Source organism: Pseudochaenichthys georgianus, chromosome 3 (assembly GCF_902827115.2).
Source record: "Pseudochaenichthys georgianus chromosome 3, fPseGeo1.2, whole genome shotgun sequence".
Lineage (NCBI taxonomy): Eukaryota > Metazoa > Chordata > Actinopteri > Perciformes > Channichthyidae > Pseudochaenichthys > Pseudochaenichthys georgianus.
Genome location: NC_047505.1, coordinates 37593133 through 37617752, shown reverse-complemented (window position 1 = coordinate 37617752; position 24620 = coordinate 37593133). Strand labels below are relative to the sequence as shown.

The following is a 24620-nucleotide window of genomic DNA, read 5'->3' as shown; positions in this document are numbered from 1 at the left end:
TTACAGTTTTGAAGGAGAGGGAAACAAGTGAAACGATAGAAGTAGTTTTTTGTAAGAGATGATTACATTTGATTTCTTAATAAACAAAACCAATGTGGCCACATTAAGCACAACAGTCCTATAGTGAGCCTACTTACACTCTTCACTCTCCACAGCAGCGTAGTTTCCTGCTTCCTTGAAAGTGATATTTCCCAGGTGCAGGACTCCGGCCACAATCTGAAGCACCATGGAGTTGTTCTCCGATGAGATGCCAATCACATCCATTGCATGCTGGGAAAAGCAAAAGGAAAATATCATGCTAAATTAGGTCTTCAGTGTGGGTTTACTCGCTCCTCTGGCACCTAGCTCATGTCCTCTAATTACTCCTGTTGCAGTCTCACTGGTAAACAAAACCAGGAGGAGATCATTGGAAAAGAAAACAAAAGAGAACTGGTAGGGAGAGGGAGGAATGTTAAAAGAAGGAGTCACATGAACGCTGGTATGAGAATAATAGACACTCACAACACCACTGAAGGTGTTCAATTATTGCCAGAAGGGACCGTACCGTTGTCTCCTGGAAGTCACTCTTGTCGTTGATGTCATCCACTTTGTAGGAACCGGACTGATTGAGGTAAGTGTAGTAATCTAAGCTTGTGATTCCCAGGGTGCCCTTCTGCTCTGCAGTGGCTCCTTCTATCAACTGTAAAGCAGAAACAAATAGAGTATTGTGGACAGATTTTGCACAAAGTCTGTTTGTATTATCATTTTAATACTTTTTCAGGCTTTCATTTATACACTGTGCTCCACTTTTCATGTGAAGAAAACTGTACTAGTACAAATTAACCATCTCTTCCCGGGACCAATTCCCAGTGAAAACAGATTGACCCTGTTCCTGCGGCCAAATGGCACGTCTAACCCAACGTGTCCTCAAATCCCCTCGCAGACCCTCTTCACGAACCATATGTGTCCGCAGCTCGAATAATAAGCCTCACCTGGTAGAATATATGGAAACTTCTCTCTCCAGGATTCCTCATGACGACACGTGACTTCTCCAGGAGAAAGTTGGAGATTTTCCCCCCGTCTGGCTCTCCACCGGAACTGAACTGGATCTCAAAGTATTTCCCCTGATGGATCAAAGCATGTTTTTATTTTTCCCGTATTGGAGTAGGCCGCAATAAAACTCAAATCCAGAGCTATAAGGTCTGAAATACTGGCACCTGGCTGTTATACGGTTGATAGTGGTGTGTGTGTGTGTGTGTGTGTGTGTGTGTGTGTGGTGTGTGTGTGTGTGTGTGTGTGTGTGTGTGTGTGTGTGTGTGTGTGTGTGTGTGTGTGTGTGTGTGTGTGTGTGTGTGTGTGTGTGTGTGTGTGTGTGTGTGTGTGTGTGCATCAAAATCCAATCCTTGCTTTTTGTCTCGCTCTCTTCTCCAGGCAAGCCTGTAATATAATATCTGTTCCAGGCCTAATAGTGAACAGACACACTATTTATTGTAAGACAGTACTTTAAGAGCTGTGATTTAAGGCCAGGAGTGCCAAACCAAAGTAATTTCCACAAAATTGGATCTGAAAACATCACGACTACTGAGACAATGGTGCATTGTATGCTAATCTGAACACTTAATAAACGTGTCCTTAAATGAGCTTTGCCTTTTCCAATGTTCAGCCCTTATTGACCCAGATCCTTTGTAGGCAGGGCAGGATGTAACTCAGTGGTTCTGCATGCATGCATGTTTTTCTGTAAAATATGTCCTTACAGCACAGCACTGGTTAACCAGGACACACATGAGGTTTGCTTCCCCATGCAGTTAAACAGGAAAGCTGTTACTGCAAATCTTTATTTTCAAAAGTCTCCGCTCAGACCCAAAGGTGCGCCACAAAAAAGTTGAGTCCTCAAATTATTCTGGGGTAAGTACTACCTACTGCATGTATTTATCTCTGAGCAACACAGTTTAGGATATTCAGGCAGAGGGTAATTCCAATTTTGTGTTTGTTTCCCAGAGTTGACCTCACATACACTGCAAATCCGGTCTGGCACATACACATGTAAAATAGGGAGGCTGACCTTTGTATGTTGCCTGTTAACACTCTTTGAAATGGATATCCATTTGCTTTTTTTGGTTAATACCAACCAGTTATGAATTGAGCTGAAATGCAAGGCATTCCGATTTACAAAAATTGGAAAAACTCAGGAATAAAAGCCTTACAAATCTGCTGGAGTTGTTGTTCCTCACGGTCTTGGCGTTACCGAAGGCCTCTAGCAGCGGGTTGGACTGCAGGATGATGTCTTTGACGTGCTGCAAGGAAACAGAAGCAAAAAGCCTTTAGCGAGCTACCACACACACACACACACACACACACACACACACACACACACACACACACACACACACACACACACACACACACACACACACACACACACACACACACACACACACACACACACACACACACACACACACACACACACACACACACACACACACACACACACACACACACACACACACACACACACACACACACACACACACACACACACACACACACACACACACACACACACACACACACACACACACACACACACACACACACACACACACACACACACACACACACACACACACACACACACACACACACACACACACACACTCCTGTGAGCCATCTGTACGTCAGAAACACATGAGCTTTAAAACGGTCCGGCAGACAGAGCTATTCCGACTTCCTTTATTGTACACAGAAGTTGAATGGAAGTTATTTCTTGGAATTGTTTGCATTTCTAAATTTAGTCCTGTATGAAAGGAAAAAATAAGCACCGCCCTTGGGACATCAAGTTTATTTATGGAGAACTATACGGTTATTAATTTACCAATTCATCATATTTTACTTCTCCAAAGCAGAAGCGTGTCACCTAACACTAGTTTGACAATATTTGTACATGATTTATTTGTGGGTCTTCCGAACGAACTGAATCCTAGGGATATCAACTCAAAGTGAAGACACATTTTAAATATGGTGTCCATATGTCAATAAAACAGTCCCATTTGAATTAATTATCATTGTTGATAGATATGATTAGCTTTTGTGACGATGACAATGCTCAGACAGATGAACATACATGTTGCTGACAGGGAGTATTTATCTATTCAAAAGTATTCTTGCACACACACCCACACACCATAAACAGGTTGCATAAGTATGTAAGTGTGTATGTATCCGTGTATATGAGGGTTTGTTTTAGTGTGTGTGTGTGTGTGTGTGTGTGTGCGTGCGTGCGTGCGTGCGTGTCTGCTATAAAGGCCACATTTGTTTAAACAAACAACATCAAGACAGTTATTTTCATAACTAGCATTAGGGTATACATTTACACTGTAACTGGCGACATGGGACTTAGTCAGTCTGTCAGCTCGACGGATACATTTAAAACCTGAAGATGACTTCTTATGTCCCTTGATGGAAGAAGCTCTGAGTGGATTAAATATAAAAATCCCAGTGCCATCATGGTACAGGCATTTCCTCATCAAACTTTAGATCTTTATCGAGCTTAGGAACAGGACATCTGCTGGTTAGAGGGACTGCCAGATGGCTGAAGGGGGTTGGGAGAATACGAGGCTGCTGATGGGCTGATAATGGGGAATAAAGAGGAGATCTGGGTCTAAGGAGAGGAATGAGTGCAGGAATGAAGCTGCAACAGGTTGTTTGTTTTCATACAAGTCAGCAGTGGTGTTAAGGACTTGGCTCAATTTGTGAATGACTCGTTAAGTTGGCCCGGACAAAAAAAAGATAAAAGATGATTATGATATGGATATAGAAGGTTACCCTTTAATTTGAAAATTTTACATAAGAAATTAATTTCCTTTTTGTCACAAATATATGTTAACACTAGTTATAATGATAGAAGAGGCATCTGTGCATTCCAACCTTTTGCAAAAGAAAAAACCTTTTTGAATATTAAAGAGAAGATGCTTTTCCCAGGATTGTACTTTTTATTCTTGTGAGGTCTTTATACTTAATCTTAATGAGATTGAAATATTTTCAATTGAATATTATTTCAGAACATAACATTGAGCATCAATAATGACGATCATAAACTCCTTTAAATAAATGGAGTCCTGCCAAGTTGTCATTTCATCTATACTCCTCAATGTCTCTATTACATACTGTCCTCAAAGACAAGCAGCAGCTCACCTGTACTTTGGGTCCGCCCCCTGACACTTTGGAGATGTAGCCCATGATATATTTGGCTGCCACGGTCTTCCCTGCACCGCTCTCTCCGCTGAAAAACACATTTAAGCACATGTTTTCACGTACGGTACATGCAATCCAAGCTTTAAAGTCACATTTAAATCCACTCAATGCAAAAACTGATAGCATGTGACACCTGACTTTATGCTCAAACGTTACGTTTATAGATTCAGACAGACCTAGTTGGACACCATTCATTCATGCTTACTTTGTTTTTGTGTCCATAATAACATTTTCAAAAGTTCAAGGTAAATATATTGCCGATAAGCTGTCAGTGATGTGTTTGTTCTGAACACACAGCAACAAACAGGATAGAGCTACTGGATGTGGTGAAACATTGTCATAATTATATATGAGGTTACTTTTGGATCCCATGTGCCATCAATCAACAAAGTAAATGACCATATTAATAATTAACATGTTAAAATCCTGCTCTATACTACTGATCTTATTCATAATGTTTTAGAGGCTGTACAAACATTACATTTAAGACAGTTAAGACTAATTGAAATGTAATAATGACTTATCAGTTAGTGTAACCCTGCTAAACAAACAGGAGAGCTCCTGCTTTCATTTGTACATTTCATTGTTAAAACAAAAGGTATGTTTCAACTAGAATCCACGTTTCAGCTCAAAGGCTAAATGTGTGTTAGCCGCAGCACATCTGGTCAGATGAATGCAAAGGACATTAATCCTGTTTTGTCATATTCACAGATTTTTCCCTCATTTCTCTCTCCCTCTCCCTACACTTGTCTATTTTTCTCCTTGCCTTTCACTTGTGTCATACTTATTTTTGATATATGTGGTTTGGCAGTGGATGACAGTGGCGTCTATTTTTTTCTTTCTGTGCCTTAAAGGAGAGTAAGGTTGGTAATGCCTCTGTGAGAAACACAGCTGCAGACTGTTAAAGGTTGCCAGAGGAAGTCATGGGAGCCACTCTATTACACAGCAGCCTCTATATGGTTGTAACCCTCCCCCTATATTCACCTCCTTGTTTCAAATCCTTTGGCATTGTCTGGGCTTCCTCAATGCACACTTACTGTTCAACTCACAACAAGAAACCAATATGCTGAGTTTTTCTTTTTAATGTCAGAATAACCTCAAGAGCTCCTCTGAAAGCATTGTTTTCTCCTCATGAAAGTTTGTTCTCTGATGAGCTATTTTCAACACAAGCAGCAGCGGGAGTCTTAGTCCCATTTCGAGCCCCCAAAATGGGCGAGACTCATTTCTGTGGTGCTGAAATGCAGAAGGCATTGTTAACTTCCGCAGTGATTTATTAACCAAACAAGGACATGAGGGTAACAATGAGATGCAGAGGCATGGAGGTTAAAGCCTTACATTTCATAAATCATTACTGACATCAGCTATGAGAAGGATGCACATTCAAGATCTTGTTTTGGTGGTTTTAAATCTAATAAGGCGATTTCTCAAATAACTCGTTGCATGTACAGTATGTTCAAGTAGACTGAATTCTTCTGTGGTAATAAAACAGCATTGAATTCCCAGGGTCTCACAAAAGTCAACGTGTGATTGAGTTCAAGCCACAGGAGCCTGCACTCATCTGTTTTAGTACCAACTAGAACAGACCAAAATACACAGATGTTGTTAAAAATGTGTCATGTTTTGAAACTTTAAATGACATAAATCAAAGAAAAGACAAAGAAAGTGATTAATTGCCTTCTGCAAACATGTGAAGCTATAATTGTGGTTGTGTTATTAAACCTTTTTCTTTTTTTATTACAGAAGAATTGATGAAAGCAAGTGAGCAGATTGTATGAAACATTTTAAAATGGTAAAAATATGGTATAAGTTAAACCAGCAGCAGTAAGACATCTAACTTGGTCAAATACAATCCCTGAACTGTTGAGCAACATACTTCAAAGCAGCATCATCAATCGTCCATTTAGACTAAAATAATTCATCAGCTGCCCTCAGTTCCTTGGAGAGGAAGGAGAGAAACACTGAACTGGTTTAGGACATCATGTGCAGTAGCTGTGGGGAACACTGCACTGGTGATTCAGCAAGGCCTCTGGACAAAAGACTGAATCAACAGTAGTAGATAAAAGTAGTAGATAACATCAGCTACCTGTGAAGCAAGTCACGGCATCAGCTGTCTCTGAATCAAAGCCATCGATTAGAGTCAGTGGACACTTTAAAGTGGATTAAGACGTGAAACTTGTCATTAGAAAATGAATCCTGTTAAACTGAGAGCCAACATTAAATACATCTGCCTTTCATTAAGTTTGGTTGAAAGAACCCTTTAGGTGACATGCTGTGTGAAAAACTGAGTTAAGTCTACTTTAAGGAGTTCTTTTGAAACCGTTCTGATCCAAGCTACAGTAAGAGTTCATCTTATAGTTTGGTTGGAAGTGCCAAACTGAAACACCAACCTGCTGCAATTCATCCCTTTCATATCTGATCCAGAGGCCGAGGCCTAGATATATAAGTCACATGCTGATGAAAGCAGTTGGCAGGCGGATGAAGTAAATGAAAAGGCAAAAAGTCACAACTGTGCTACAATTTCATCCTGAATCCCCCTTTTGGTAGATTCACACATTTTCTTAATAAATATGTAAAAGCGCTAACACAGACCGATGCTGCCCACACTGCCTGGCCAACAGTTCACAGCAGCCTTTGTTTGCTGTGACCTGCTTCCTCATAAACCACTTCCATGCTTTTGTTTGCTGATGTAGTCGATCACAAAATCCACCTCAGTGCCTTTATGTGGGAAACTGAACTAGCAACTGCTGGCTGTCCAAACAACGGACGAAAGTGCTGAAGCGGGGGTCATTCGTCATGAGGTAAGCACTATAGCAACCGCGCTGCTCAGGTGACTGGCACACTGGGATCATGACACCACACATTTCTCTCCATGCAGATTTGTAGCTCAAAAACATTCACCAACAAACTCAAACAGGCTGGAAAAGAACTTAAAAAAACCTGAATCTTACAAAAATACTTATACTAGGCCAAGGAACATGCAGGTGTTCTTCCTGCTGTTTGTTTTTTGTTCTTGTTAAACCAGGACGTTTTTTCAAAAATAGCCACAATAACAGCTGCTTTGTTCCCATCTCACATCCTGAGTCCACATCCAGCAGTCAACAGTGCACGGTTTTCACTTACTTCTGTAGTGCATTCCTACATTTCACTAAAGCTTATAGTGAGATATATATATAATGGAAAAACACCAAAGAAACATGTCACTCTCAGTCAATCAGCTGTACCAAATGATGTGATTTAACCTGCTCCCTTCCCGAGTTCCCATCCTAATAACTATTATCACAGCCTGCGGACGATCAGCTGCAGCTTTGCAATCACATCTTTGCAATCACATCGCACAGATCGCACAGATCACTTTGTACAGATTACTATCTCCAGTCTCATTGCGGTAACAAAATGAGAACTAAATTAATTTGTGTTGTCACATGCCATTAGTTCATGATGTGTAACGAAAGTAGAGGATGATAAATTATCAAAAGTCTTACCTGATGATGACACATTGGTTCTCGCTGTCAATCATCATGTTTCTGTACATGTTATCTGCCAGGGCGTAGATGTGAGGCGGGTTCTCATACTGAGCCTGAGAGTTCACAAAATAATTTTGTTAAAATAAAGCCAACAACACTTTAAAAGTATACATCTGGGGATATTTAATAGTTTTTCTTATTATTAAAAACATCTCTACTTCATGTAGTATTCTCTGTTCTAATCTAATAAAGCTTATTCTTTATGTGCCAATGTGCTCTGTTCTCAGAAAACAAATAAAACATAGCCACACTACTTCAAGTGACATGTTACTGCAATATGATGAAAATTGGCAGAGAAGTTTGTTTTGACTCAATCCCACATACAGTATCCTGCAGCCATAAATAATCACTAGACCACCAAATGTGTATTTATCCGCTACTAAAAATAGTACTCACTAAATGCACTATTCACTCCTTTCTGAAAAACTACAGCTGCATTAGGTATGGTAGTCGTAAGACATTGATAGATGGATAAACCTATGGTTGGTTTTGGTCCCATTTTGCCCTTGATGGCTTATTTCCTAGATTGTGAAAAGTCTACACTGAATGCACTAAGTACAACATACTAATAACCTTCATGATGGTTTCAAACTATTCTAAACAAATCTGAACCTTCTACAGTGTGAGCTGATAACGCTGTGCAAACCTGAACCCAGTGCACTTAACTCTAACCTGTTGAACTGTTAAATGTTGGCATGTGTGATGCTGAGTGCTTTCACAGTTGGTAAGAATATTAGACTCTCTTTTAGTTTGTTCCTGGCTTAAGGAGACAAGCCTACTCTCTGCATGCCGGCCAAGAGAGGAGGCAGACTCGCACAGGCGGTTCTGTGAAGGTCCTGCCAAGCTTTCTCCATGGTTGAGTCAAGTTTCTGACAGCAACATCTGCGCCATTCTGCTGGAAGCTACACACTGCAACTAACCCAGAATTGAACAGCCTTTTGTCCTTCAGACAGTTGCGGTCTTAAACCCCCAGGCACATTGGAACTTTTAAAGATTGAACTTGTTTTTTCTGGTGTAAATTCAGACAGCTGAAGCTGTTTAAAATGTGTTTATGGGTTTTTGTCAAATTGTATCATACTTACTGCGCCCTGATACATCTCAACTTCTTTGTCTCCGAAGTATGGCATCTGCTTGAAAGGGTTGATGGAGATGAGCACGGGACCGATATATGTCTGACGAGGTTATATATTAAAGAATATACAAGTAAAACAAATAGCATCAATTTATTATTACCCTCTATGAAATGCAAGGTGTTCATAAATTGTAAACCATTATCTTTATATGGCAAAACATCTGTACAACACTAACAAAGAGATTTAAAATCTGTAAATGAAAGAAAATTATTTAATCTAAGGCTGCCCTGACGTCAACAGAGTACAATGGAGCTGCAGTGGAATATTTGGTGATCAGGCTTGAGGCTAAAAAGTATCCAGTTCTTACAAATGACAGAGAATAGACTGACCATGTAACACTGAGGTTTTATGCCCTGCAGCCAAAATGCTGCTCAATAAAAATAAAGCTACCATTGTGGGTGGCATACAGTGACCCACAGACTTGGCATGGAGACCTCACAGTTACGGCTATTTATTGACCCAAATCAAAGGCCTGACTCAGAGATGTTGAACCTGAAAATGTCAGCATTTACTAAACGCCACAATCCTGTGCAGTGCCAGGACGTGGATGAAGTTTATGCAATGAGAAGTTCAGCATTGCTTTTCAAAGGGGTTATTCATCCATTAATCTACTCATTTCACGTCATGAACAGCTTAAGTGTGTAGCCACAGCTGCACTTGAGAAACTTAAACCTAGCGATGTACTGTATGAAAATGACCGCTCAATGTTTTGAATCCTCACTATAATCAAAAAATACTGCTGGTTAAAAGAGACTCAAAAAGACTGTAGATGCAATCTGTTATTTCTCACACCATTTTGTTCACATTTTACACCACAGTGAGATAAAGCCAGTGGGACTTTGGAGTTGAGGGAGGTACGTACAGAGGCGCCCTTTGCCCACTGCACACGGCAGAGTCTCAGGAGGAAGGCGTTACCTCCGAACACTGAGCTATTACTCACTGCTAGACACACTGTGAATGACCATTCAGCTATTCTGGGAATAGCTGGGATGAGAAGGGGCTCGGCTATTTCTCGCCGGGTCGTGAATTGCGATTGTAAGCAAAGGATACAAAGATGTAGTCATCCATGTATCTCTTCTTGAGGTTGTCCACGATGGCATCCTCATTGATCTTGCTGAGCAGCACCATGTCATCCACTCCGCTGTGTTTGACATTGTGGCTCTGCCAGTGGTACCGGTAGTGCCCCCGGCTCCCCTGCAACAAAACACATACAATGTATTGTTAGTTCATTCACAAAGACACAAAGGGATAGCTTGGACTAATCGAGAGTCTGACATCAAGGGGACATAGCACTGTTACATGAGTGCATTTAGGCTTTACAGCACACTCGGAGGCTGAGGTTTTGTGGTTTTATCACACAAATGAAAGCCAACGGAAAATGGTTATTATCACAGCAACAAAAGTCACAGTGTGCACATTTTCTGATCCAGGCAGCACGATGAGCTGTGTTTACTTTAAAATCTTGCAAGGTCAGATTCCTAGTAGTGCTTTGGTTATTTGTCCAAGTGTTAAAGATGCTCTTGCCCAACTTTTATCCACATCCTCACAATCGTTTTTTCCACTAATCCTGTTTTTTTGTTTCAGCAGAGTGAGTCTTCGGAGAACTGAGGTCATTCATCATGTGCTATGAGTCAGTGTTGTCTGGCTACTGTGGACGAGGGTCACAATGTGCTGCGAGGAGTGAGTCTCTTTCCCCTGGACGGAGAACCACTCACAGCTGCAGACAGAATCCAGAACATTAGTCAACACACAAGTTAACTCTTGACTTCCACCCTCCTAAGTGAGGAAGTATGGGAAAGAGAAGAGTGCCAATCTTAACAATAACTTTAAGGCTAAGAAAACATTCAGTCAGTCCTATTTAACAGCAAGATACTATATTTTATGTTGCAGAAGTGTAGATTTTGAGAACATAATCATATTTACCCATATCTTTTTAGCTATTCTCATCAGTCTGTTGTTCCTCCAACTATTTTATTGATTTCCATTAACATTGTGTTTAAACATTCACATTACCCAAAGGATGAATCCTAAAAATCCAACTGAAATGAACCCCTTGTTTTTCTGATTGTGCCACCATAAGGTCGACATTTTTGTTTTTTATCAAATGTTTATTATTGTATGGGTTGCCATGACATTATGTTGAGATATCTATGGAGACCAACGTATACATTGTACAGTTTAATGGACAAAGTATGAATGAGTTTTATTGTTTGCATCCATCATAAAGCGCTTATCCAGAGTCAGGTGGCGGAGGACGCAATTGTTTTCTCTACTGCTAAATCCAAGGTCAAGAATTCACTTGAGCTTTAACTTATCAAGCACACATTCAAAGTCATGAAAGAGCTCGAAAAAAAATTAAAATTGTAAAACAATGACAATCCTTTGACATATGCTCACACCCCATTTGCTGATGAAGATCATGTGTGTGATACGATCAAAAGCTACAGGAGAGCTCTTTAAGGACTCAGATGCCAAGAGTTACAACAAGGTGGTGGAGTCTTTCTGATTTAAATATAATGAACCACGTATAATATCACAAGAATATTCATTATATATACTCTGAACTCCCACAAATATAACACACAATCTTTAGTAAAAAAAACGTAACATATGTAAGCTAAAGTGAGTTGCTCTCACAGAAAAATGAGATCGATAAAACTAAAACAGCATAAAGCAAACCCCGGATCCACAAAGTGTACACAAAGTACAAAATAAACTAGTGGAAAGACATTTTGTATTTAGTAATTAACTCTAAATGACTTACTATACCAGAAAGCTTTTAATATCCTCCAGGCTGGCTTTATTCTTTACAACAGCAAAATTAAAACCACTTTACAGACTCAGACATAGCATGGGAGATGACGAAGAATGTTAACAGCTTTTTCACCCAAATCCAGTGGGTATTTTTCCCTTAGGAGGGAAGCAGCCAATTATAGCTTGATTAATTCTCCAGATCACACCCATTACCAGGTTTTACTGCTTTTGAGGTGTGGCAGAGGGAGATGCTGACCTATTTCCCTCCTTAGCAACAAAGACGGGCTGACGTCACTCTCAGGGACAAAAGCACCACCTGACATTGAGTCAAATCCAAACATTTGATAGGAGTTTGAGTTGTAAATCAATGTTGTGAAGAAAGGGAAGAAAGGAAAAAAGACACAAACTAGCCTTCTAGTCAATTCAAATTTGTTTTTAAAACCCTGAAGATCAAATTTGTCACAAGTGACAAAACTTAAGATCCTTGATTTGGAGAAGGGAAAACTAAAGTACATGTAAGTTAGAAACCTTGGAAAAAAGGAGGATAAGTCGTTTAATAGTTGATAATGGAGATAAAACAACATCACATACATATATGTATTAAGAAAATATAAAGTGTAAAAGAGTGCAAAATGTTTTAGGACTGAAGAAAATGTATAGAGATGGAGCCTGTATTCACTGTTCTTTGTATAAGATAATAAACTTAAACACTCTTTTTTATTTAGGAGATTACCAGCTATCCTTTCGGTGCCACCTTCTTAATAGAATAAGTACTTTGACATATGAAAAACTTTTCTTTTAAAGCAGACGTCAAGAGCGAGTGCTGGCCACAAAGTGAAAACAATTGAACATGCTATATTTAACCTCTGTCTGCTATGTCTGGAATGAAAGTGTGCAGATTCAAGAAGGGAGAGGTAATAAGCCGGAGACGTAGGAGGTAGGCGTCAAATATTCTGAGGATTGCTTCATCTGTTTTGTTTTAGGCCTTGTTTAATGAGGCAAGAGGACTAAGAAAATATTCTCACTTACAGCAGCGGACCAAGGGAGTAGCTGCACAAATACAGTACACACACACAATACCGTCAGGGAGGTGCCTGAAACAACCTCTGCTCTGCCGCTGGCTGCCGAGCAGTAATAGCTGCCAGGGGTTGAGGGTCTCTACTGCAGTGATTGTAATAGGGGTGGAGGGTCACTTCCCATGCAAAGATCTCTTCTGTTCCAAGTTTTGAGCTGTAACTCTTAATGTAAATGCTCGAACAACTCAAACAAACAACAACACAATCAGTTTTTTAGAGGGTGAAGGATAAGACATCCCATCAGATTGAAGTATGAGTTACTGAAGGCCTGTGGAGGAGGCGTCATACAGTAAACACATACACGAGGGACATCTGGCACATCTATGGTGGCCATAACAACAACAACAACAACAACAACAACAACACCAAGGAGCCACAGACTTCCTCCTGAGCATGACACCACACAACTGAGCGTCTGTCATCATTAATATATTGTGTTAATAAGATGTTTGAACAAAATGATATCCTTAAAATGCTTCAACAAAAGGTATCAATGGAGGTATGAGACCTGATTCATTTTTCTTTTGAAAATCAAAGACATTCAGATCATTCAAACCAAACTCTTGGACCGGACCTTTTCCCAGAAACACAAAGGAATTTCAATACCAGTCCTGATCCATAAGCCAAGGGTTTCCCTCCAAATACCATTACCATATATGGAGAGTGCTGAGCAGCTCTGGCTCGGGTAACAGGAAATGGCTGGGTTTGATTCGGTATCATAAGCGGCACTTTTTCCCTCATTTCTCCCTTCTGTGCTGTTCTCCTTTTCCAAACCAGGATCTGACACACAGTGCACCATGTGTTAGGACTATGTTTCTGCTTTGCCATCTGAGGAATATCTGGATACAAGCCATGAGAACAAATTCCTCTGTTCTAAAATAAGAAGCAACTAAAGACGTTAATCACTCTTTACCAATCCTAAAAGTTAAGTTATGTGGCGAAGGTAAATAGAATATTAGTTTCTGCATAGGCTGATGCTAAATCTCCTGGTTGTTATCATCAGATTAGAAGGTTTTTTTTAATGAAGCAGAGTTAAAACTCCAGGATAAGTTAGTTGAAGCCTCTGAAGCTAAATCTGCCTTAAGCAAACAGCCTTCTTAGTGCTACAAGCCAGACTTTTGCCCTGAATGAAGCTACAGGAAATGCCCAAAGCATTTGAGTGGATGGAGCTTTTCCTCCAGGCTAGCTTGGACCGCCTAAGGAGAGACCCCATGTCTGATAAGCCCTCATGTTTAAGATTAGTAGGGCCACCATGTACCAGCGTATCTGACCTGATTTCTAAAGTTAATGCTGACTTAAAATGTCATGTCCCAAAAACGTTCATTTATATTCACACACATTACTGGTGTTGTAGCTGTGTTGAATGTGAAAAGTAATAATTATACCTGCTCTCAACAAATACAAACATCTGAGTTTACACCCAGGTCATGTATTTATCAGATAAACCATCATCTGAACAACGATATTAATGCTGTCAATTGTCTTTCTTTAGAAAAGTTAAGCATTTGTGGTCAGATAAAAGGTGATCAAATAGCTGTGGAGGTAGGGCTATGAGCAGTGATTTAGATGCGACAGCTCCAAATCCTCTCCAAATTATTATCAGAAATCACCCCTGACTGAGAAAAAGCTGCAGGCAAAAGAGCAGAGGACAAAGAGTAATGTATAGTAATGTATTTGATAAGCATGTGTCACGAATTAAAACCCAAATTAAGGGTAATTCCAGTCTTGGAGGAAAGGTTTCCCAAGAGTCTTAGGGTTAGGGTTAAAAAAAAAGAAAAAAAAAGAAAAAATTCATTTTGTTTTTTGTTTTGGTTGCAAGGAATGTTATAAATGTTATAAATTAAATCGAAATGATGTCTATTTGTAATGGGTTTTGCAGACTGTAAAGCATTTTTTCTCAGTAACAGTCCAATCTGTGGTCCAAATGTAGACACAAGGGTCACCACAAATCCAACAAATCTGCACATGATATTCTGACGGATAAAATATTTAGTCTCGGTGCAGCAAGCAGGCAGAAGACTCAGTCTGATATGAGCCTTAGCACCAGACCAGTGGCTTGGCGTGTTTTAGCCCATTAACTGCACACCATTTATTTGCACTAATACTGACAACTATTTCCAAAGTAAACAAAAGCAATGTTTTTTTTCCTACACTCAAAAACTGTTCAAATGTGCTTGTGATAGGCAATGCATAATAATGTTGAGTCTGCTCAAATTCCATAATTGTCACATAGATATGTTCTGTGTTCTCCGTTTCATTATGATCCGTTATTTTTTATCTGCCTGTTTTACCTTACCAGCAATTCTAAAACCCTGTGAATGCACTGCTTTTTGAAGTTGAATTATCTGATTTCTGAGCTTCCTTAAATGCACCAACAAGGAATACTTGTTAAAACAGTGTTATCACACCGCTGCATAGTATCTGTTGTAACAATAAAGGCACCCAAATGTCTGCTTTCATAGATTACCTATCTCTAATCTGTAACCTCTGCTGCTAGACAAAATTGAGGCGAGAGCAAATTTAGAACACATGTCAACAAAATAGTATCCAGTAATGTACTGTATGTATCTGAAACATACACAAACACTGGTCGCTGGTCTACTACAGCAGTGGTTCCCAACCTGGGGGGCGGCAAAGATCGCAGGGGGGGGCGCCAGGCCTCAGATGATTTGAGGCCAAATATCATATTTAGAATATTTTTTTAATTATTTAATTATTTACATATAATTGTAACGCAATACATGATTGTCACTATAAGCCTTGTCTCTACATTACAATAAAATATAAAAAATAATTGATTAATTAATTTGAATACAAATTCAAGTTAGTAGCTATTAAAGGCATAAAAACACAGAAATGTATAATTCTTTCTTTAATAGAAATGTTTCTTCTGCGCGTAAAGTGTCCAAACCGGGCTTGTCTGGATAAGCGCATTTTTAAAACATAGTCATTGTCCATGCCGGTTTCAGTTGGATTATTTGTCACAGTTGCTCCGATCAGATCGGTCTCCTCCATTTTGTAGATTATATACGACTTTTGAATCCACATAAACACATCGGCAAAATCCGGCTTACTTTGAGCATGTGTTTTAAACAGTTTAATCCCTTTGTGAATTGTTTCCACTTCCGCGCCGTCCTTTAATTTCTTCATACAGCGGGAATCCAAATGAATTAATCCTGAGTCCAATAACCATCAAAGTCACTCCAATAGTGCTCCTTAATTACGCTTTCATCCTCCTTTAACAAAATACTTCACATTCATCCAGTTTGTGACAGTAGCTGTAGCATTTTTGAGACTTTTAAACTTTAATAACCGCTGTTGCGCCCCCTCCCCCCTTGTGTGTGTGTATGGGGGGGGGGGGGGCGCAACTTCCAACAGGAGTCATTTGGGGGGGCTCTTGGGGAAAAAGGCTGGGAACCACTGTACTACAGCACAGTTTTTTTTTCAAACTACTATACAAGCTATAATATCTACCACAAATGCCCCTCCTGAACTGTTTCAAAAGAGGACAAGGAATGAGTCCAAAACAATTTTACGCCAGTTATGGGTTGATTTGACAGATGTTTCCCCAACTACTTGTTGATATTCAAAACATATCTGATTTGCTCTAAACCAAACAAAGCTTAAGAAGGCATTACTCTCTAAACAGCATTTCCACCTGGTCTCTGTGGCTTGCGTTTGCACTTTGTCCAAAATCACTCGCTGTGAGTAATCGGACCAGATGCAGAAAAAACTGCTGACAGAGATGGTCGGCCTTTCCAAGGTACAGGGGGAGGATAAACAACGATGAGAGAAGTGTGTGTGTGTGTGTGTGTGTGTGTGTGTGTGTGTGTGTGTGTGTGTGTGTGTGTGTGTGTGTGTGTGTGTGTGTGTGTGTGTGTGTGTGTGTGTGTGTGTGTGTGTGTGTGTGTGTGTGTGTGTGTGTGTGTGTGTGTGGTCAGAGGAGCCATGACCCACAGTGTGAGTCAGTCTGATCCCGTCTGAACTTCTGACAGATGTGATGCTCATTAAGGTCAAACTGAGCCCTCTACAAAACACACACACACACACACACACAAACGCACACGCACGCACACTAGGATCTTCTTCTAAAGTGATGTCTTAAACTCCAGATGAGGCTGGAACTTGATTAAAGAGTAAATCCACACTGAATTACACAGAGCAGATAACTGTTGCGACACGATTCTCTCCAAACTGAAACTGTTGATAGTTTACACTGACTACATCTACTCTCGCACTGTGATTTTTTTTTGTAAGCAGATTTTAAACTAAAAAAATGTAATCAACACTGAAATAACATAACAGCCCTGCATGATTCCACTTATTAAGCCTGCCACCAAGTTGTGGTGCTGGTTTGAATGTCACAAAGCTAAAGATGACTAAAGAAATCACTTTTTGTGCAAACAGCCTCATTTGGCTAGACATCACACAGAGAAGGAAGAACAAAAACAACATGTTGCCACAGACTGTAGATAAAATGTGTGTAAGGCTCACTCTAAATAAACAGAAAAAATTAATTGTAGCCTGCAGCTTTAAATACACATTTATTGACAGTTTCAATCAATTGCCTGGGTCACTTGCTAAAACATCTTTGCACCTCATAACGTTAAAGATGACAGCGGTCACTTGCATGAAACTGGGTCAGCAGCATTATAAATAATGCAGACCAAGAAGCCTTGTCCTCTCTTTCCATGTCTACATCTCTCACGCTGTTGTGGATTTGACTGCTCGAGGTCACACACAAGGGAAATATATTATTCTGATAGGATTTGGTAACATGAGCCCTGACTGGTTGAGATGATGTTATAATGCTGTGCCTGCAGGGTAGGGCTGAGCACTGTCCCTCCCAGAGACAGAGGACATAACAATCCAGGGTAAACAGATACTGGATGACTATTAACACATCTCAGAGTGAACTACACACTTTCAGCTTCACAGTCGCTTGAAAACTTTTCAGCTGCTGATGGTAAACATCTCAATCTTTAAATAGATGATAACAGGAACAAGGCTGCTAGTAAAACACAATACCAAAGAAAATGTGGTTAAGGGGGGAATTCAGCTGGAAGATGTGTCACAAAATACTGCAGTTTCCTGTCAAAGCAGCCTCAGTAGTGGTTGAATGTAAACAAACCATCTGCAGTGGAAACTCATTCATAGCCATGCCTTGTGCCACAACAGAGCTGAAGTCTCAAGTTTCAATCACCGAAATCCAAGCCAGCATCTTCCCGAGTAGCAACTTAATACGTTCGAGTGAATCGTTTGGTAAAACGCTACCAAACATGCCTGGCCTTTTTGTGTTTCCTGCAACTCCTGAATTATGTTTAATGCAGTTTTGACTAATACATTGAGCAGGATAAGATTGAATCCGACACCTTTCAAGCTTGTTGGCAAATCATTAAAGATGGCTTTGGTATTTTCCCAGCTTTCTGTTTTTCTTGATAACACCTCCAGTTTTTCATAATGTACCATGAACAGAAAAGCCTTCCAGTATCAGCACTAACAAGCTACAGTGGCACTTCATTTAATAGCTGCCAGGAGAGAAGAAAATTACTAAAGCCAAACTCCACAAAAGTCTCAATAAGAGCTTCCTGCTGAATCAGAGCAGTATCTCAGAACTGAAGTCTTGCTTCTTTTTTTCCTGTAAATCTAATATCTCTAGATAACAGATACACTAAAAACAGACCTTTAGGACTCAGAAAACAGAGGTACATCTCTGTAAAGATATCACATTATAGGAATTATTTTTGCTGTGTGCCAAAACAGTTGTGAATGGTCATTGGTCAAAAGTGCCTCACGTTAATGTGAGAAGGTTCACTAAGGTCAGACAGGGTCAGCCCTGTGCTTTGTGCTAAGAGTAAGAATGTATTTTCCAGACATAACGTGCTTTCGGTAACCACGCTTGTTCTCCAGATAGTCCTTAGTCTTTTCAAAAATCAAAGGCGCCTCTTTAAGCTTCGATATGCATGACAACTCTGTAACTTACTGTAAATGAAACTACTACTGCTGCACGTTCTTTGTGGGAAGGGGTGTGGTGTTTCCATATAAAGAACAAGATGACATTGACTTTTTAAACTCCATGACTCAGCTGTTCAACATTCATTGACGGCACAGAAAATCACTGCGCTGTGTCTGAGTACAGTATGTGGGAAACGGAGCCCCAGCAAGCACTGGCTGATGATGCATAGACTGTAATTCTCCTGATTAAAGAGCAGTGCTAAAAGTGTCAAACAATCCTGAGGATCTATAAATAGAGGGCAAGACATGTTTGATTCTTTGATGAATTGACGCTGCTCACTCCTCAGGCAAAAAGAACATAAAAGTTGGCCTTGAAATTGATTTGCCTCCTCAGCTTCATGTCAGTAATTTAACTGTCTTTTATGAACAAAAACAAGCTTTCAGAGTGTAGCAAGGGAAATTCTTAAATCAAATCGTAAAGTATTGTGGTAAGAAAAGCAGAGTGAAAGGATATGCACCACGCAGGAGATTAGTCCCAATGGCAATTACAACTGAGCGGATATACATACTCTTCATGCTGAAGTAGAAATAAGAACATTTGTTGCTTTTATTTGTTCATTTTAAACATATTTTTTGGGGGTGAATCTTTCCTGCTCTTCTTTACAGTTTATAAGAAAACAATTTTTAAACTTGATCTTACCACAATATCTATTTTTACAATTGACAGTTTTCAGATTTCTACCAAAGGCACCCCATACGAATCAGATCACGAGAAAATTAAGTTGCCAGATGTCCTGGTAATTGCATGTTATAAGGTACATATTCTGCATAATGTTTTTAGTTTGGTAGGTTATTTTGAGATTCATTGCTGTTCGTAACCATTTTATGTTATTTAACTGCCATACTGTAGTATAGTATACGTGTATAGTACACAAAAACAGTGTTTATTGATGAAAATTACCTCAAGTTCAAGAGGATACTATTCAAATATTGACATCCCTGTATGATTCCTCAGTAAGAAATGCTCTGACTCAGCCCCGCCATGGGGCATGTGCTCAACCAGTTAATTTGGACTCTGTTTCCAGTCAGTCACTTCATGTTTCTCTAGAGAAACACAACAGCTGACCAATCTTTTAAAAGCGTTGACTCAGCACTTGGTCTGTCTATTTTTTCCACACGTTCTGTGCCAAAAATATAAAAGGACATATTGATATTTTGTAGATATCACTGTAAGGTATTAATCTGAACACCAACAGCTGCCCAGGGATAATGAGGGTCCTGTTTGAACTGGCCGCTGGTGTCTCTATGAAGAACTAAGGTTATTCAATAGCAATCTTAAGGCCAAACCAACAGCAACTGCCGTGATACAGACAAAAAGAGGCCAAACTCTGGCTGGCATGTGACGATGGGAAGCCATCAGAGCAGATAACCGGAGCACAGCTGCAAGACTCTGACCTTGTTCCCTGTCCAGGATGAGGGAAGTCATACATGCAAATATGACAGGACACTGTTTGGTTCATGATCTAACAACAAGGAAAACAAACTAAACAAGCAATAAATTATACAACCTGAAGCAGTATTTACAGATGTACACAGATAAGAGCATTTATAACAAAGGTAATGTATTCTTTACTCTTTAAAGTTAAGAAGAAATGTTCTGCTCAAGCGTGATCTAATAACAGCTGAATAAGAACATTAAGTTCAATGCTCTATAGAACAATAATTGTCAAAGCTAAGATGCCAAAGATAATTCATCAACTCTTATCAAACAATCTACTTCAGGTATGATGACCATGTTCTCTTGCTTAAAAGAGATTAAAAACACAAACCCAGAACAGCTGCTCATAAAGCAGTGCTTAATGAAATCCCTGATTTCCATTTCATCACACAGGTTGTGCTGTAATAACAAGTTAAGAGGTGGTGGTTCTTTGAGGCTGTACTTATGCACATGGTGCATTGAACTCAGTTTCAAAGCCAGCATGCTAACATGATATCAATGACAATGCTATCATGTATTTAGCAAATGTAATTTCATCAATCCAATAGATGTTGAGACATTAAACTCAAAAGCACAATTGTCAAATCAATGAGGGGGCTAAATGAAAAGTCAAGGGGCCACAAGTCATGAGGATTGCCACTTTAGTCACCATTAATATCTGTACCAAATGTTATGGCAATCCATCCAAACAGTATTCAGATATTTCTGTCTAAACCAAAGCAGAAGAGCGAGCGATCAACACTGCCATTCATAGAGCCACGCTGTTGCAGGGCTTAACATGTTATTACTGTCATCACACTTCAGCTGATGTGTGATTAAACCATGTGTGATGATAACTCCTTCAAAATATAAAAGCTGTGTAATTATGGCCAAAGTCCAGTTAATATCTGAGAGAACATATCACTCAGTACTGTGTGCAGTTGCTTTGTGAATGACCTTTGGTGGATTAGCTGAAGTAGTTGCATTGTTCATCCATTAGTGAAAACATGTTACTGAGACTTACAGCAGTGAATGTAGAGGAGTAGAGTGAGGGGACTCCCTGGTTGCTAGTCATTTAGTAAACAAGGCTGAAGCATCCAAATAGAGCCACACTGTGCAGAAACTCTGTACTCTTGGTCACAGGAGGGGTAGCACACACTGCTCGAGGGACTGACAGTAAACAAACTGATTCATGCTCCTCACTTCATTCATTCACTCACTACAGCTAAATATCATGTTTCACTTCTCCAAGCCTTGATGAAACCACAGGATATAACTCACTGGTGAAACATGGATATACATATATGCTTTTATTGTAGTGACAACACCCAGAGAGCCTTTGGTGTCTGTGGAAATAATGCTTATCCATCTTTTATGTTTTACTCATGGTTCACAGTAAAAGGCAGATACATTGCTGCATGCCTGAATTGTGAAACATGATAAGTTGCCAAAAATATGAAATAAAGGCTTGTGAATGTTGCGTCCACCTAGTTTTTGTTGTTGATCAAAACTGCAACCAAATTACATTTAGCTTGTAATGACATTACACTGCTTGTGTACAGCAGAATATATAATACACTATAATAATCGATCATTATTAATAAAATATGACATAATGTTAGTTGATAAGAGAAGCATATCATTTTACAACATGCAATTTATATGTTTCTCTTATCCACAACAAGTGCAAGAGTAGACAAATTCAACACTCTTGAGGCCTGTCATTGAAAACATAGTTGACGCTTTGTAACAAAGAGGTATGGAACTGATCACGATGTGTGAGTGAACTGAACCTCAGCGACAAGCCTAACGAGTTCCCCAGGTCCACAGAATGGGTGTTCGTCCTGTTTTCAGAGAGAGGGCTGGAATTCCTGAGCAAATCTCTACAGCAGTGATCGGTTTGAAAATGGAGCGCCAGCTTTGAAACGAAGGGAGATGGGGGTTACTCTGTACGCACCTCCCTGTAGGAGAAACTAATGCAAACCATCTGCTGTCATACCGACTTGCAGTTCAGCATCTGGCAGAGAAGCAACCAGCGAGCGGTGCTGGTGTCTGCTGCTCCAGACAGTCAGGATGGCAATCAGACTAATTGTCTCTCTTCTACTTTTCAGATACTCGCACAAAGACAAGACAAAACATACAATATGTTTTTAGTTATTTCACATCTTAGAAGCCATTCCTGAAACGTCCTATCGTTTACTTTATTTGTACATGTCAAGTTTCATCCCTCAACATTGTTATATACATAAATTAATCTTGACTGGATTTCATGTTCTCATGTTTTCATCTTCCCTCAAGAAGAAAACAACTTTGACTATTCATTCACTTAAGGCCTACTTCTAAGTAGGCCTGTTGTCCTTTTGTTTTGTCTATAAACAACCCAACCTACTGGTTCAATCCATCACTTTGGATAGCAGCCAACAGGTTTTAGTCCTACCTGTTTGAAGGGGCATTGTTTGTGTGTGAATAAAGCAACCGGTTTGAAGCTAAATGATGCACAACATTTACTTTCCAGAGACAAAATACTCTTAACTCGACAGACGTTTGCTCATCCTCTAAGCATATGTTTATACTCGTGAAGGATAACATCAACTAAACGTAAAAGTGGATTTCATGGGGGAACACCTATAAATAAAAGAGATATCTCCAATAACAAAGAAGAATAAGCAGTCATTATCAACGTAGAAGAATGTTAAAAGCTGCATCCCAGCTGTAATATAATGTGCAAAAGCCAAAGTGGAAATTATGCTACAGAAGACTGTGGTTTGAGGAATTGTTTCCAAAACACAATGACAAGGCCACACTACCTCCTCCATAACTTGGCTCTAGGCGTGTCTGCTGCAGGGATGGCATTCAGTAACCAGGAAAAACCTGTCTCTATGTAGTGCACAAACAGAAAACAATGCTGGAAACAATACACACACACTCCACCTGACACATGCTCCCTGAAGGCCTCTTATTCCAAGACAAACCAGTTTTAAAGAAAATGCTGCACCTATAATGCATCCAAGTAATGTTAAATGACATTACATCTGGGTGTCACTCAGAAGTTCTGGGTCAGGGCTGTCTAATTGCTTTCTCTGAAGTGTAGACCGTAACAAGTATACGACTATCAGGATCAAGAGTCAGTGACAGGTGACTTTTAACGGTTGGGGGATTAAAATAAATTTGGGCAGAATAATATCAACACATGTCATATTGTTAGCTTTTTCTCACATCAATAGGCAATCTGTCAGGTTAAGTAACAGAAACTGGAGTTGAGTATTGGTAAATGTGGTTAATAGAAAAAGTATGAAGAGATAACCATAACACATTTAAAATCACATGTTGTTTGTTTTGGGGGATTTATTAGATACATATATCGAGTATATGTTTTTTTTTACAGCTCTAGAGGATCCAACTTTTATTAAGCATATGGATTATATTGGCTGTACTAAGTAAATAGTATCATAATATCTGAGGCAGTGTAAATATCACTCACCATCCTTTGGCTTTAACCCAACAGTCTTCTCCGTCGTATCCCCTAGGATCCAGTGTGTGTGCGAACCTCAGTCAAGTCCACACTGTTCAAACAAAAACTCTGTAGTTGTTAAAAGCTAACGCCAGTGGACGAAATCCAATTTTACAGAGGATATTATTCCCGATAAAGTCCAGAAAGCATGGATGCATGGACCTTCAGCGGTGTCCTCAGTCCATTGTACGAACAGACCTGAGACCTACACTGACAGCAGCAGCAGTATCACACTCAGAGCTGGATGGTAATTTACGGAGAGCAGTGCCCTCAAAACTCGGCTCTAAAACATAACACAGGAAACGCAGCCAGGAGCTCCAATCAATGGGCGCTGCACGCGGAATACGCTTAAATATTCATTAGGCGCTGGGAGAGGAACGACTGGGCATGCGCAGCTTTGGGACTTCCAAACAACAGACTGAAACACAATAAACCTAGACACTCTTTTGACTTACCGTCTACTGTCAGCTTCAATACATTAATGTAGGAAACACTGTAAAATTGATAGTGGTGTAACTTTGTATATGTACTCAAGTACTGTACTTAAGTACACTTTTGAGGGACTTCACTAGAGTATTTTCATTTGTTGCTACTTCTACCCCACTACAATTCAGAGGTAGTGTAGGCCTACTTTTACTCCACTACATGTAGGTTATTTAATATATTTAGTTACTTTGCACATTTGGATTACTACAACTTAATTAAGACTTTAGTTACATCTGGAGTAAAATTCACAAGATATAACTTCAAAACGAAAGCTATGTCTCAAATTCCATGCAATATACATTATTAATACAAGGTCTGAAAGAACAATATACGAGTACATTTTCATTTTTACATGCAGCATGTGGAATAATCTTCGTATATATCCTCACTCGGGATCCCAGGGACATCACTGGTATACCTTGTGGAAGTCCTTTACAGTGCTGTATGACTTTAAATGAAGATCTACTATTT

General features: G+C 39.7%; 1 protein-coding gene across 2 annotated transcripts in view; it reads right to left on the bottom strand.

Moving 5' to 3' along the window:
- Positions 1–23934, bottom strand: part of myo1ea (myosin IEa) — a 46255-nt gene extending 22321 nt beyond the window's left edge. The window contains exons 1-9 of one of the 2 annotated variants that reach the window (XM_034111851.2): positions 23634–23934; positions 9941–10084; positions 8840–8929; positions 7716–7810; positions 4174–4261; positions 2184–2273; positions 972–1103; positions 545–679; positions 138–270 (exon numbers count right to left, since the gene is read on the bottom strand). In XM_034111851.2, the coding sequence (XP_033967742.1) occupies positions 138–270; positions 545–679; positions 972–1103; positions 2184–2273; positions 4174–4261; positions 7716–7810; positions 8840–8929; positions 9941–10084; positions 23634–23636 (910 nt within the window). In that variant the 5' untranslated portion in view covers positions 23637–23934. The remainder of the gene's footprint in view (positions 1–137; positions 271–544; positions 680–971; positions 1104–2183; positions 2274–4173; positions 4262–7715; positions 7811–8839; positions 8930–9940; positions 10085–23633) is intronic. The other variant, XM_034111858.2, reaches the window with a different exon arrangement.
- Positions 23935–24620: the final 686 nt, after the last annotated feature.